This window comes from Sciurus carolinensis, chromosome 7 (assembly GCF_902686445.1).
Source record: "Sciurus carolinensis chromosome 7, mSciCar1.2, whole genome shotgun sequence".
In the NCBI taxonomy this organism is placed as follows: Eukaryota; Metazoa; Chordata; class Mammalia; order Rodentia; family Sciuridae; genus Sciurus; species Sciurus carolinensis.
In genome coordinates, this window is record NC_062219.1 from 102,994,326 (window position 1) to 103,011,424 (window position 17,099).

At 33.0% G+C, this 17,099-nt stretch overlaps 1 protein-coding gene across 2 annotated transcripts in view; it reads right to left on the reverse strand.

Annotated features, from left to right (window-relative positions):
* The window catches only part of Fbxo9 (F-box protein 9), a 49,954-nt gene that overhangs the window by 17,152 nt on the left and 15,703 nt on the right, over nt 1-17,099 (reverse strand). For both annotated transcript variants that reach the window (XM_047557831.1, XM_047557830.1), the window contains exons 5-7: nt 16,564-16,663; nt 13,800-13,930; nt 12,940-13,054 (exon numbers count right to left, since the gene is read on the reverse strand). In XM_047557831.1, coding sequence (XP_047413787.1) covers nt 12,940-13,054; nt 13,800-13,930; nt 16,564-16,663 — 346 coding nt within the window. The remainder of the gene's footprint in view (nt 1-12,939; nt 13,055-13,799; nt 13,931-16,563; nt 16,664-17,099) is intronic.

Sequence of the window (17,099 nt, forward strand, 5' to 3'; positions counted from 1 at the left end):
AAAGCACTCATATTGACAAATTCCTAGAGACATATGACTTACCCAAATTGAAACATGAGGCTCTAGAATGGAATTAAAGCAGCTTATCAAAAACCTTCCAACAAAGAAAGGCCTAGGACTGAATGGTTTCTCAGCTGAGTTTTACCAGAATTTTAAAGAACTAATATAACCCCCTTCAAATTATTACATGAAATGGAAAGGAGGGAACACTGCCAATCATTCTACAAAATCAGTATTATCCTGATACCAAAACCAGACAAAGACATATCAAGGCAAAAAAATTCCAGGTCAATATTTTTAATGAACATAGAGGCAAAAATTCTTAATATTGGTAAGCCACATACAAAAACACAGTAAAAAGATAGTGCACCATGATCAAGTGGGTTTCATCCAAGGATGCTAGGTTGGTTCAACATATAGAAATCAATAGAAAAAGGTTTTGACAAAATACAGTATTCATGTTTAAAGCACTGGAAAAACAAGGGATAGAAGGAACTTATCTTAACATTGTAAAGACTACCTATGACAAACCCAAGGCCAACATTACACTGAATGGAGAAAAACAAAGCACTTTCTCTAAAAACAGGAACAAAACAAGGAGCCCACTTTCAACACTCCACATAGTTCTTGAAACTTCAGCAGAGTAATCAGGCAAGAGAAGAAAATTAATGGGATACAAATAGGAAAAGAGGAGCTCAAATTATCTGTTTGCTGATAACATGATCCTCTATCTAGAAGACCAAAAACTTCACCAGAAGTTTTTTAGAGTTGGTAAAGCAAAGTAGGGGATACAAGATTACTCATAAATCAGTTATATTCTTGTACTCCAAGAATCTGCTAAAAAGAAATTGAGAAAACCATTCCATTCATAAAATAATCTAAACAAACAACTTGGGAATCAATCTAACAAAAAAAGAGGTGAGTGACCTCTTCAATGAAAACTATAGAACACTAAAGAAAGAAACTGAACACCTTAAAAGACAGAAAGACCTCCCATGTTCTTGGATAGGCAGAACTGAAGCTGTCAAAATGGCCATTCTACTGCTATACAGAATCAGTGCAATTCCCATCAAAATTCCAATGATCGCCTTCATAGAAATATAAAAAGGAGTCATGGAATTCATCTGGAAAAATAAAAGACCCAATAGCCAAAGCCATCCTTAGCGAGAAGAGTAAAGTTGAAGGCATCACAATAACAGAGCTCAAATTAGGCAAGTTATAGTAACAAAAACAGTATGTACTGGCACCAAAACAGACATGAAGACCAATGGAACAGAGCAGAAGACACAGAGACAAACCCACCTAAATACGGTTATCTCATATAAGACAAAGGTGCCATAAACATACACTGGAGAAAAGATAGCCTCTTCAACAACATGGCAATGGGAAAACTGGAAATCCATATGCAGTAGAATAAAATATAACCCCTACCTCTCACCCTGCACAAAACTCAAAGTGGATCAAGCACCTACTAGAGACCCTTCACCTACTAGAAGAAAATGTAGGTCCAACTCTCCATCACACTGGCTTCAGAACTGATTTCCTCAAGAAGACTCCTAAAGTGCAAGAAATAAAATCAAGAATCTTTATAAATGGGATGGTATCAAACTAAAAAGCTTCTTCAGAGCAAAGAAAACAATCAAGAATGTGAAGAGAGAGCCTACAGTATGGGAGATATCTTTGCCACCTGCTCCTCAGGGCATCAATATTTAGAATATACATAGAACTCAAAAAAATTAATACCAAAAACATACTCCAAATAAACCAATCAATAAATGGGCAAAAGAACTAAACAGACACTTTACAAAAATTTGAAAAATGTTCAATATCTCTAGCAATTAGGGAAATGCATATCAAAGCTACATTGAGATTACATTTCATTCAAGTCATAATGATAATTATCCAGAACACAAATAATAAGAAATGTTGGCAAGGATGTGGAGAAAAGGATACATTCATACATTGTTGGTGGGTTGCACAAATTAGCACAACCACTCTGGAAAGCAATATGAACATTCCTCAAAGAACTAAAAATGGAGCCACCATATCACCCAGCTATCCTACTCCTTAGTATGTATCCAAAAGAACTAAAATCAGCACATTATAGTGATATAGCCACATCAATGTTTACAGCAGCAAAATTTACAATAGCTAACTATGGAACCAAACTAGATACTCTTCAACAGATGAACTCATAAAGAAAATGTGGGAAAAGAGAGCCTAGAGAATGGGAGAAAATCTTTTCCATAAGCACTTCAAATAGAGCACTAATCTCCAAAATTTATAAAGAACTTAACAAAACTTTATACCAAAAATACAAAGAACCCAATCAATAAATGGGCCAAGGAACTGGACAGACACCTTATAGAAGATATACAGGCAATTAATAAATATATGAAAAAGTGTTAAATATCTCTAGTAATTAAGAGAAATGCAAATTAAAACCTCCCTAAGATTTCATTTTACTCTAATTAGAATGGCTATTACTAAGAACACAAGCAATAATAGGTGCTGGTGTGGATATGGGGAAAAAGGCACACTCATACATTGCTGGTGGAGTTGCAAAGTGGTGCAGCCACCCTGAAAAGCAGTTATGGAGATTCCTCAGAAAATCTGGAATGGACCCACCTTTTGACCCAGTTATCTCACTCCTTGGTTTATACCCAAAGGACTTAAAATTAGCACACTACAGTACCGCAGCTACATCAATGTTTACAGCAGCTCAATTCACAATAGCCAGATTGTGGAACCAACCTAGATGGTCTTCAACAGATGAATGGATAAAGAAACTGTGGTGTGTGTGTGTGTATATATATAAGCCAATCCCAAATAACAAAAGGCCTAATGTTTCCCCTGATAGGTGGATGATGATACATAATGGGGGCGGGGAGGTGGAGGATAAGAGAATGGAGGAACTCTAGATTATGTAGAAAGAAATGAGAAGAGGGAGGGGGTGGGGTATAAAAGATGGTGGAATGAAACAGACAACATTACCCTATGTACATGTATGATTACATGAATGATGTGAATCTACATTGGGTACAACCATATAAACGAAAAGCTGTACTCTATTTGTGTACAATGAATCAAAATGCAGTCTGTAAAAATAAAAAAAAATATGAAAATGTGGTATATATATACAATGGAGTATTAGTCAAAAAAAGAATGAAATTACGGCATTTGCCAGTAAATGGATGAAACTGGAGACTATCATGTTTAGTGAAATAAGCCAGTCTCAAAGAGTCAAAGGTCGAATATTTTCTCTAATATACAGAAGCTAAGCCAAAAGATGGGCGGGGGGGGGGGGGGGAAGAAAAAGAGAAAAGGAAAAAAGGGAGAGGGAATTTCACTAAAATAGAAGAAAGATCAGTAGAGTAGATGAAGGGGACTGAGAGGAAGGAAAGAAGGACAAGAAAAGGAAAGAACAGTGGAATGAATCTAACCCAACTTTCATACGTAAATATATGAATATAGCACAGAGAATCCCAATATCAAGTATATCCATAAGATACTAATTAAAAAAAAAACTGTAAATAAATTGCAGAAAGATCAGTAGAGGAAAGAGAGCAGGGGGATGGAGGAGGAGAGGAGAGAAGTGCTAGAGACTGTATTACAGTAAATTGTATTTCATGCTTTTGTGATTTTGTCAAAATGTATCCTAATATTATATGTAACTAAAAAGAATCAATAAAAAACCTCATCAAACTTTACACTTTAAATAGATGCAGTCATTTGTATTTCAATAAAGCTGTTTTTTTTAAATTCTAAAAACAAACAAATAAATTCTTGATCTACAAAATATACTCAGCAGATTAAAAACACAACCTAGGCATCAATAGCAGGATAGATCAAACAGAAGAAAGAATCAGTTAAGTTTGAAGACAGGTTAATTGAAAACATACAGTTGGAGGAAAAAAAATAAAAAAGGAGCAAAGAAAGTTTATGGAACTTTAGGACAGTACTAAAAGAATAAATATTCAGGTGATTTGGGTTCAAGAAGGGCTTGAGAATGTCAAAGGGGTAGAAAACTTATTAAAATAGTAACAGAAAACTTCCCAAACCTAGAGAATGACAGAAATATCCATATACAGAAAAGCCGAAGATTACCTGAAAATTTTAAGCAAATCTACCCTAAGACATCTCATAATCAAACTCTCAAAGATGAACAACAGAAAAGAAATAACACACAGGGGTATTACAGTTCTCCTCATAGCAGACCTCTCAGCAGAAAGCTTACAGGCCAGGAGAGGGTGGCATGAGATTTTCACAGTACTGAAGAAAAAACTTATCAGTCAAAAATATTGTTACCCTGAAAAGAAAGATATGATTTAGGAATCAAAGAGGGAAAAGACACTCCCAACAACAGCTGACAGACTATATCTCTACCAGACCTATTTTACAAGAAATGCTAAAGGAAGTTCTTCAAACTGAAACACATACTACTGAGAAAGAAGAAAACTCACTAGTTAAGAGTAATTATGCAAACAAATTCATCATGCTCTGAATGGGTAAACCATTCATGAGATTACTATGAAGCTAAAAAACAAAACAACCAAAAATAACTACATAATAAGAGGCAATATACAAAATATAAACTGGGTTATTAAAAATTTTAAATGCTGGAATAGAGTGCAAGTGGAGAGCTTTCTTAGTATATATTCTCTTGTCATTTTGTTTGTTTCTTTTCATATAAATTGCTATCAATTCAGAATAGCTTGTTATAATCAAAAGAATTTTTTATAAGCTTCATGATAACCCCAGAGCAAAAATCTAAAATACACAAGCCAAAAATAATAAGGAACCAAAAACACACTATTAGAGCAATTCACTTAATGCAAAAGAAGACTATGAGAGGGAGAAAGAATAGAACTACAACAAACCAAGAAAACAAGTTCTAAGTGGTTACAGTATGACTTTATCTATTAATAATTACCATGAATGTAAATGGATTAAATTCTTCAATTAAAAGACATAAAGTGGCTAAAGGGATTAAAAAACAATACTCAATTATATATTGCTTACAGGGAACTCAGATCAACCCTAAGGATTGAGACAGAAAGTAAAGAGATGAAATAAGATACACCATGCAAATGAAATCCAAAAGAAAGGAGGAGCACCCATGTTTGTATTAGGTAAAACAGACTTTAAATTAAAATCAGAAAAATGAGATAAAGGTCATTTTGTAAAGATAAAGGAGTCAATTCAGTGAGAGGAAAGAATTAAAGCAAATACTAACAGATCTAAAGGGAGAGATAGACTTCAGTAATAGTTAGGGACATTACCACTCTACATATACCAATGAACAGATCATTCAGAGAGAAACGCAACAAAGAAATAGCAGAATTAAATTGCAACATAGACCAAATGGACCTAAAAGACAGCCACAGAACATTTCATCCAACTATTGCTTAATGCACACTTGAGAAACAACATACGGAACATTCTCCAGGATAGATGATATGGTAGGACACAAAACAAGTCAGTAAACTTAAAAAAAAAAAAAAAAAAAAAAAAAAATTGAAATTCTTTCTGACCACAATGCACTAAAGCTAGAAATCAATAAGAAGAAAAAAAATTGGAAACTACTGAAACCAAGGGGATACAACAAAAGCAGTTCTAACAGGGAAGTTTATAGTAATCAATGCCACATCAAAAGAGTAGAAAGATATCAAACAACCCATTGCTGCATCTAGGAAACAAACCAAACCTCACTTTAGTAGAAGGAAAGAAATAATATAGTGGAGAAATAAATGAACTGGAGACTAAACAAAAATACAAAAGATTAATGAAGCAAAGAGACAATTCCTTGAAAAGATAAGCAAAATGGACAAACCTTCAGCTACATTAACAGGAAAAGGTGAAAGAAGATAAAATCAGAAAGGAAAAAGGAAACATTACAATTCACACAACAGCAGAATATCATTAGAGATCATTATGAACATTTGTCAAAAAATTTGAAAATCTAGAAGAAATGAACAAATTTCTAGACATATCATGACTGACCTATGAAAAAAATAGAAAACCTGAAGAGACCAACAAATGACAAAATTAAATCAATAATAAATAGCTTTCTATCAAAGAAAAGACCACGACCAGATGATTTCACTACTGAAGTCTACAAAACATTTAAAAAAGAAATGATGTCAATTCTAAGTTATTCCAAGAAATGGAAGTGGAGAGTTCTTCCCAATACTTTCTCTGAGGCCAGCCTCATCCTGATCCAAAACCAGAAAAAGACGTAACAAAAAAAAAAAAAGAAAAGAAAAGAAAACTACACACCAATATCCTTGATGAATATAGATGCAGAGATTCTCAACAAAATACTAGCAAACTAAATGGCACATTAAAGATTATTCCCCATGATCAAGTAGGATTCATCCCATGGACAGAAGGATGATTTAATATATGCAAGTCAATAAATTTAATACATCACATCAATGTAATAAAGGACAAAAACCATATGGTTATCTCATCTGACACAGAAAAGGTCTTTCACAAAGTACAACATCCCTTTACGATAAATGCACTGAACAAATTAGGTACAGAAGGAACGTACTTCAAAATAACCTTTTTAATAAGCCAACAGTTAACATCATTCTGAATAAGGAAAAGTTGAAAGTTTTCTTTTTAAGATCTGGAATGACAAAAAGATATCCACTTTTATTCAACATGGTGCTGAAAGTTCAATCCAGCAATTAGGTAAGAGAAAGGAAGAAAGGGCATCCAAACTGGAAAAGAAGACATTCAAATTGTCAGTTTATAGATGACATGATCTTATATATAGAAAACTCCAAAGAGTCCATCAAAAAAACTACTGACACTAATAAATGAATTCAGCAAATCAATATACACAAGTCAGTAGCATTGCTATACACCAATAGCAAATTATATGAAATAGAAATCAAGGAAATAATCCTATTTACAACACTATTTGCAAATAAAGTCAAACAATAGCTAGGAATAAATTTAAAAGAGGTGAAAGATCTCTACAATGATAATTATAAAACTTAATCAAAGAAAGTGAAGAGGACCTGACAAAGTAGGAATACTCCCAATCCCATGTTCATGGATTGAAAGAATCAATATTGTTAAAATGTCCATACTACCCAAAGAAATGTATAGATCTAATGCAATCCCTATGAAATACCAATGACATTCTTCAAAAAAACAAGAAAAAAAAAGATTCTAAAATTATACAGAGCACAAAAAATCCCAGACTAGCCAAAGTCATACTGAGCAAAAAGAACACAGCAAGGGGTAGTATACCACCTGACTTCAAAACATTACAGAGCTGTAGTAATCAAAACACCTTGCTACTGGCATAACGAGAGACAGGTAGAATAGAACAGAGGGCCTAGAAGGAAGTCCATGAATCCACAGTCAACAGATTTTTTTTGTGACAAAGAGGTTAAGAACTTGCATTGGAGAAAGGATAGTCTTTTCAATAAATGGTGCTGGGAAAATTGGACATCTGTATGCAAATTAAGAAAGCCAGTCACAAAAATCAATTCAAAATGGGTTAAAGACTTAAATGTAAGACCTGAAATTATGAAACTATCAGAAGAAAACACAGGAGGAACTTCAGGAGATTGGAATGGGCAAGAATTTTTTGGACAAGACCCCAAAAGCACAGGAACAAAAAGCAAAAATCAACAAATGGGATTATATCAGCTTTGCTGAGCTTCTGCACAGCAAAGATAACAATCTACACAGAACAAAAATAAAGGAATATCCTATAGAGTGGTAAAAACGATTTGCAAACTACATATCTGACAAGAAGATGATAACCAGAATGCATAAGGAACTCCAGAAATTCAATAGCAAAACCCCAAATAACCCAATTTAAAAACGGATGATAGGCCACCCACAGTAACCTCAGTGATTTGGGATGCTGAAGCAAGAGCATTACAAGATCAAGGCCCTGCAACTTAGTGAAGCCCTGTCTCAAAAAATAAAAAGGGCTGGAGATGTAGCCCCTGGGTTCAATTCCCAGTACTGCCAAAAAAAAAAAAAAAAAAAAAAAAAAAGGGGGGGGTTAATAAATAGTAATTTCCTAAAAGATACAAAAAAGATACAAATGGTCAACATGTACATAAAAAAATGCTCAGCATCAATAATTAGCAGAGAAATGCAAATCAAAACCACAATGAGATACTACCTTATTCCAGTAAAGAATGACCAGCTTCAAAGACTAAGGATAACAAGTGTGGGTGAGCATGTGATTAAAAAAAAAGGAACCCTTGATCACTAATGGTGGTGGGAATGTACATTAATATAGCCATTATGGAAAACAGTATGAGGTTTCTCAAAATATTAAAAACAGAACTACCATATGATCCAGCAATCACGCTACTGGGTATATATCCAAAGGAAATGAAACCAGTATGCTGAAGAGGTACCTGCACTCCCATGTTCAATGTGGCACTATTCACAACAGCAAAGAAATGAAAACAACCTAAACATTCAACAACTGATGAATGCAAAAGAAAATATGGTAAACATACAGAGTAGAATACTATTCAGCCACCAAAGTGAAAACCTGTCATTTGTAGCAACATAGGTGATGAGTGAAATGAGTCAGGCACAGAAAGATAAGTACCATATAATCTTACTTACGTAGAATATTAAAAAAATTGATCTCAGAGGTTTTGAGTAGAATACTGGTTGCCAAAGGCTGGGGAAAGTAGCTTGGGGAGGGATGTAGAAAGGCTGATCAATGGATACTAAATCATAGTTAGATAGGAGCAAGAAGCTCTGGTGTACTATTGCACAGTAGGGTGACTGCAGATACTAATAACATGTTGTACATTTCAAAGAGTTGGAAGAAAGAATTTTAGAAGTCTTCACTGTAAAGAAATAAATGGGCGATAAGCATGTTTAACCTTATTTAAACATTATGATATATACATGTATTGAACACTAATTACATGGTACTCCAATAATATGGACAATTTTTATATTTTTGTACATTAATTAAAAAGTAAATAAATCAAAAAATGCAAAACAAAACAAACCTGCCAACCGATACTGTATCAAGTAAAGCAGTCCTTCAAAAACAATGAGAGACTCTCCCAGATAAACCAAACTTAGGGTGTTCACTGAACACTGTGTCTTACAAGAAATGATAAAGGAAGTTCTTCAAGCTGAAAGAAAAGGATGCTTAAGAATAACAAAAACATCTAAATTATATATAATATAAGAAGATGTAAATTATAATATTAATTCAATATACAGGGGGGAAGTGAAGTTAAGGTAAAGAGTTTTAGGTTTTTTGTGATCAGTGAAGTTGCTAACAGTTGTTAAAATAACCTGTGAAGATGTTTTTGGTTGGTCTCACAGTAACCACAAAGCAAAAAACTAACAGGTATACTAAAAATAAAAAACAAGGAATTAAAACACACTGCTAGACAAAATCAGCTAGCCACAAGACAAGAGAAAAAAAAAAGAATTTACAAAACAACTAGAAAGCAATTAACAAAAGTGACAGTAGTAAGCCCTCATTCATCAATAATTACTTTAAATGTAAATGCACTAAATCCTCCAATTAAAAGACAGTGCTACATGGATTTAAAAAAACAATATCCAACTTATCCTGCTTATGAGAGACTCACTTCATCTGTAAGGACACACAAAGACTGAAAATGAAGAGCTAGAAAGAGATATTCCATGTAAATGGAAACCAAAAGGGATCAGGAGTAACTATACTTAACATGAGATAAGACAAATTTCAGTGCAAAAGTTGTAAAAGAGACAAAGAAGGTAATTATATAATGATAAAAGGGTCAACTCAGCAAGAGCATACACAATTATAAACAGGTGTGCACCCAATATAAGAGTAACTAAATATATAAAGCAAACACTAGTATATCTAAAAAGAGAGAGGGACTACAATATAAATAGAAAGGGATTTCAGCACTCCACTTTCATCAATGGACCCATCATCCAGATAGAAAATCAACAAACAGTGGATTTAAAAAACACTCTAGACCAAACAGACCTAATTCACATTCATAGAACACTCTGTCCAACAGTAGCAAAATAAACATTCTTCTCAACTACTCAAAGAACACTGCCCAGGACAAATAATATGTTAGGTCACAAGACAAGTCTTTACAAATTTAAGATTGAAATGATATTAAATACCTTTTCTGAATACAAAAATATATACATAGAAATCAAAGATAGGAGAAACTTCAGAAACTATATGAATATATGCAAACTAAACAACATGCTCCTAAATAACCAATGGATCAATGAAAAAACTAACAGCAAAAATAAAAAAATTTAAGATGAAAATGGAAACACAACATACTCAAACCAATGGAATTCAGCAAAAGCAGTTCTAATAGGCAAGTTAATAGTAGTAAACACCAACATCAAAAAAGAAGAGGTTTAAATAAACAACACTGCATCTCAAGGAACTAAAAAAACAAGAAACTCAGAGTCAGAAGAAAATAAAAAATGAGAGCAGAAATAAATGAAATAGAGAATAGTAAAATATGAAAAAAAAACCCCAACAAAAAAAGGATATTTTAAAAATGAGAAAATGAACAAATCCATAGACTAAGAAAGAAGAAAAAATCAGAGATGAAAAGACAGTCATTACAACTGATACTGTAGAAATACAAAGAATCATAAAAGATGGTCTCTTCAATAAATGGTGTTAGGAAAAAAATATAAATACACAGAAGAATGAAATTAGACTGTTATCTCACACCATATACAAAAGCAACTCAAAATGAACTGAAGGTTTAAAAGACACAAAATTATACAACTATACATATATGATAAGCTCCTGATATTGATCAGTGATTAAGATTTTTTTGGGTACAACCTCAAAGGCACAGGCACAAAACAAAAAACAGACAAATGGGATTATATCAAATCAAAAAGCTTCTGTACAGCAAAGGAAATAATAGGGTTGAAGAGACAGTGTACAGAACGGGAGAAAATATTTACAAACTAAATATGCAATAAGACATTAATATCCAAAATACGTAAGTAACTCAATCAACCTGATAGTAAGAAAACAAATAGCCAATTTAGAAATAGGCAAAAGATCAAAACATCACTATCAGGAAATTTAAATCCAAACCAGAATAAGCTATTACCTCACTCTTATTAGAATGGCTAACATCAAATGAACACAAGATCACGTGTTGGCAAGGATGTGGAGAAAAGGAAATCCTTATAAATTGTTGGTGAGAATGTAAATTAGTATGGCCATTATTGAAACTGGTATGGAGATGCCTCAAAATATTAAAAATAGAACTACCATAAGATCCAGCAATTCTACTTTTGGGTTTATATCCAAAGGAACGGAAATCAGTATGTTGAAGATATATCTTCACTTGCATATTTACACTATTCACAACAGGTGAGATACAGAATCAACCTCAGTGTCCACTAATGGATGAATGGATAAAATAAATGTGGTTATGTATACACAATGGAATATGATTTTCAGCTATAAAAAAGAATGAAGAACATAATGTTAAGTGAAATAAGCCAGGCACAAAGACTTCACTGCATGATCTAAAAACAAACAAAAACGATTGATCCCATAGAAGTAGCAAACAGAATGGTGGCTAACAGAAGCAGAAGTGGTTCAGAAGGGAAGGGGAAGATGTTGAGTAAACAACATATAAACACAGGAGGAATACATCAAGAAATAATCCCATAGCATGGTGACTATTGTTAATGAAGACATACTGTATTCTTTGAAAATGCAGAGTGAATGTTGAGTATTCTCACCACAAAAATGATAACTATGGAAATACTGTACTATTAGCTAGACTGAAACATTCCACAGTGTATATATACTTCAAAACACCATGCTGTAAGCAATACACACATTTTTTTCTATCAAATTTTTTTTTTAAATAAAAAATTTAAAAAGCCCAGTTACTGGGGACTTATAGAGACGTGTGCGAGGATTAGAAGAGTGAAAGCAGGAAGACCATGAGGATGCCACTGCATTTTTCATGCAGAATGGTGGCTGAGTAGGAATGTCAGTTGTATAAGTAAGTGAAATGGTCACACTGGAAATAAATTTTCAGAGTAACATCAATGGGACTTGGTTATGGAATTAGTGAAATGAGATGAATAAAAGACGTATTGAAAATTGACATGATACTGATACAGCTCAAAATAACTCCATTTATAACTTAAAATACCCAGTTTTAAAGAAGCAAAATCTACTTATATTGGTGTCAGACTGAAAAAAATAAATCTCTCAAAATTTATGTTGAAATGTGTATTTAAATTTTTTCTCTTAATTATTTTTATGATGACATATAAAGTTTTTATTCCTGAAACTTGCTTTCTGACCCAAATTTTTATGTTTCTCATGCATAATAAATGGAATAACACTGCTTGAATATCCAATTTTGAAAGGTTGGTTATGATTCAACAGTTGCTTAACCTATTAAATTACAAGTTTTCAATTCTGCAAATACTTCAATGATATAGTTGCATTAAAATAAATTAACAACACTCAATTTAAGTTCCACATCTGGGACAATAGGACAAAATGAGCTAATAGGTATTTGTTAAATACAATAAAACAGAGAATGACCATTTGGAATCTTATAGAAGTTATATTATACAATATAAATTTAAATACTTATTACTTGATAGGTTTAGAATCACTATAAAAATAACAAATATACTTTTATAATGTAATTCTTCTTTTCAAGTGGGCTAATCTGCATGCAAACTCTATAAGCAGTGACTGTAATAGTTCTACAAATTTTTCTAAACCCTGGAAACATGCTAATCTTAAATACTAAGATATTTGAAAGAACCATGCTAAGTAGAGCTTTGCAAAACTTTTGTTCTTTCTAAGCTTTTACTCAAAACATCAATCAAGTTCTTCAACAAAACTGGCAGAAAATTATAATCCTTTACCCCACTTCATGATTTTTTTAAAAAAAGCACCTGGCACAGATATAGAATCCTCTGCACACCAGAGACAACTGCTCTAATGATCTGAGGTCCAAGTCACTGGACACCACCCATCGGAAGATGTACATTAGGACTTCCATTGGCAGCACTGTGAAAGAAAACCATCCTTTAATTACTCTCCTGTATGACATTTCACTATCAAAAAACATTCTCGGTACATTTATGCATTACTAGAAATTTATAGAGGTATAAATCACACCCTCAGTACTTCTCAGAGCTACAGCATGAGTGTATTTAACTACCCAACAGTAATCAATATTTCCTAGCATCAAGAAACAAAAATCTTTTTCAGTACAGAATAGATTGGAAGTTACTTCTATAAAGCACCCTTTTCCTTTATAAAATTATTTTTCCAGGAAGATATATTAAAATGTGTGAGAAAAATAATCTAATATATGTGTGTGATCCATATTGCATTCATTAACACTAAAAAATTATTTTATTGAAAATTTTAAATTGTCCTCCTCTGAAAAATTCCATAACAATATTCAACATACGAAGAAAAATTACATTAACTTCTAACATCTGGCTGCCTCAGGACTATTTTCCACCCTGGTGAAAATCCTTAGGCTATCAGCACTACTCCAGTTTCCTGGGGGCTATCTCAACAACTCCAACTGATCCTTTCAGATCTTCACTGAAAAATGTATGGCATTCTTAAAAAATTGCATTACAACTCTGATCTGCTTCAGATTTTGAAAAGTTTTTAGTATATATAAACAGTTACCAAAACTAGATCTTCTACCATATCCTGAACTAAGGTTACAATTATCTGGCAATATGTTAAGTCCAGAAAACTTCAACTTAAGGTGAAAACAACCAAGAATCCACACCTGATATGTGAGTCTGACTGCTCTCAAGCTCAGGCTGACAAAGTTTGAGCACAGACTCCTGAAATGTGAGCTGCTGCTGGAAGTAGGACAAGAGATCTGCCATCTTGCTGTCATCGTCATTATCTTCAATGCTGAAAAAAGGAGGGAGGTGAATAAAACGTCTCAGACTATGAACATAAGTTTAGAAACTGATTTTTCATAGCACTTTCAAATTTGCTTTAGAAAGTCACCCAAAAACAAGCTTTCTTACTGTTTTAAAAAAAATGCAATAGTAGTTTATCCTGCCTTGCAAAGGAGTTATCATACAAAATTTTTCAAAGAAAAAAGTTTCAGTGATCATCACCTATTAAGAATTAGGGTTTTTGGATTTAGGTAATGAGATACCTTAGTTTTATTTTAGAAATTGTCAAGTGATCTAAAAATCTTATGTAATTCTTTAAGTGATCTAAATTCTTTCTAAATAAATAAAAATCAAATATACTGATGCCATTTGAGGTACTTACTTACCAAGGATTTTCTTACAGATGTATCTAGTTATCCTTTTAAAAGAAAATATCTATTTTGGAAAGATCTTGGGGTCCACACATATCATCTACCAAGATATATCAAGGTGCAGTTAAGAGTCTTTAAAGGCTAGCTCTCCATTTTTCTTGAAGTTAACTTTAAAGATGATCAGACTTACAAAAAGTCTTGAATGAGAACCAGGAAGGTTTTTTTTTTTTTTTATAATACAACAAAAAGCAAGTTTGGTTAAGGCTAGTTGAACTCAATGGCTAGTTTACCAATATTTTACTGGGGAAGGCAAAACCAAATAAATAATGAGTCCATCAAACTTCTAAGGCTTATCAGATCAGGTAATTAAAAAAATCAGTCATTAAAAAATGACTATCTTTAAAGAACTTTGATGATATCTGGGTTGTATAAAAGAATGGGACAGAAAACAAATGCTTCTTTAATGTTTTAACACAATCTTCCTTAACAGCACCCAGCCTTTTGTTATAAAATTGGCTAATGACCTAGCTCTAAATGACTCTATCCAAACTTAAACAAGGTTTAGAAAAGCCCAAATGATTCATTTTGAGTATGAACTACCTCACACTGTTAACTCCAATTTGGTGAGCAATACTGTTAGATAAAACAGGCAATTAATACTGACTTCACTGGATGTTTATAATATGGTTTTCCAATTCTTAAATGTTTATATATGTGTGTGTGTCTATATACACGTGTGTGTATACATAAGTATACATATGCATATATACATATATGTACACGTACACATTTGCATTTAAGAAACACTAGTAAATGCATGCCTGTAATCTCAGTTACTAAGGAGGCTGAAGCAGGAGGATTGCAACTCAAGGCCAGTCTGGACAATCCAGCAAGACTCTATCTCAAAATAAAATTAAAATGGCTTAAAATTTAGTACAGTGGTAGAACACTTGCCTAACATGCATGAGGACCTGGGTTCAATCATCAATAACACACACACACACACAAGGCAATAATGGTTAATGTAACCTAATTACTTCAGGGCAGTGAAGATAATAATAGCCAAAATCTCCTTACCAAAACTCTAGTTTTAAAACCTGACATTGTCTCATGGGTACAGACACCCCTCCCTTCTAATATCATCAAAATGGACTCTAAGGGATAGAGGTATTAGGCCAAAACAATTTTATAATTGTCTTGCAAATACTTTTGATAGCATTGGCTTAAAAATATGTTCTCTTGATCTTTGTTCATATTAAACCATTAGTATTACTTCATAACTTTGATGCAAATGATATCTGTACAGTGAAATGCAATTTCTTTTAGAAATGCTTCCATCTTGCATCTTTTTTTTCTTTTAAAGTATTGGAGATTGAACCCAATGGTACTCTACCACTGAACTACATCCCCAGTCCTTTGTTTATTTTGAGACAAGATCTCACTAAGTTGCCAATCTGGCTTTGGACTTGTAATTCTCCTGCTTGGTCTTTCTAAACTGCTGCAATTTTAGGCCTGTGCCACCATGCCTGGCTGCACCTACAGTTTCAAACAATGTTACTTTAGAATTAAATAGTGTTTTACCTATATACTTTATGAGATTAATATTTTGTTATACTTCAGCATTTTCCTAATAAAACGCCACTTTTAAAATGTAAAGCATTTTGCTAGGCACAGTGGCACACACCTATAATCCCAGCAACTTGAGAGGTTAATAAGGCAGGAGGATTGCAAGTTTAGGTCAGCTTCAGCAACTCAGTGAGATAAAAAAGAAAAGAAAAGAAAGGACTGGGGATGTAGCTCAGTGGTAAAAGTTCCTCTGGGATCAATCAATCCCTAGTACTGAAAAAAAAAAAGTAGAGTTTTAAACACAAAAGGATTAAGACTGGTGCAATGAAATCTCACGTACCCACCATCCAATTTTAACCATTATTAACATTTGGTCAACTAGCCCTATTTTATATTTTAGTATTTTTATTTCAAATGTTTCATAAAGATGAAGTGTATTCTTTAATTTACTCCTTTCAGCAATCACTTGCTTTTATTTAAAAAATTCATCACCTTTTGTTAAATCTATTTAAAATGTACATTTTCATATTTTAATCTTGAGTTTCCTAATTTAAAATTTCCTGTAATTTATAAATAAGGATATACTAAATACTATACAGCTTAACAGAATTAGCACCATCTTCTCATCATGTTAAGAGTCAGCATGGCAAAGACACTTAACTTTAACACACTCTATGCATTACTGTCTATCAAATTATATACGCACTAGCTGTTTCCAACGCCATCACCATCTGGAGACCGGGTATAAGTAATCTTGAACTCTATATCAGGTACAAGTTGCATAGCCCTACGATAAAACTTGATGGCTAAAAGAAGAAATAAAGCTAAATTAGCTAGGACCACACATTTTTGTCATTTCCTTTGATTACCCTTAAGTGTAATTTAATTTTGCAACTTTCTTTACAAACAGCAAATTCTTTTTATAGATGCAACAGGAGCTCAGTGAACAAACTAATTTCCAAATCTTACTAGTTGTAGTTTATACTGCCTTGCAAAGGAGTTATCATACCAAGTTTTTCAAAGAAAAAAGTAGTAAGAAACTTTTTCTCTTCAAGTTAACATGTTATGGGAATTTGTGATGTATTTTACTCTTATCTTTTTGCCCTTCTCATATTTTTCCTCACCCTCTTATGTCTCATCAGAAGTGACTTTATATGGAAGTCTTTCTTCTGACTCGAAATGCAATTTCTACAGCCCCAACAAAAACATTTCTAAGCAAAATTTTCATTCTAGAACACAGTT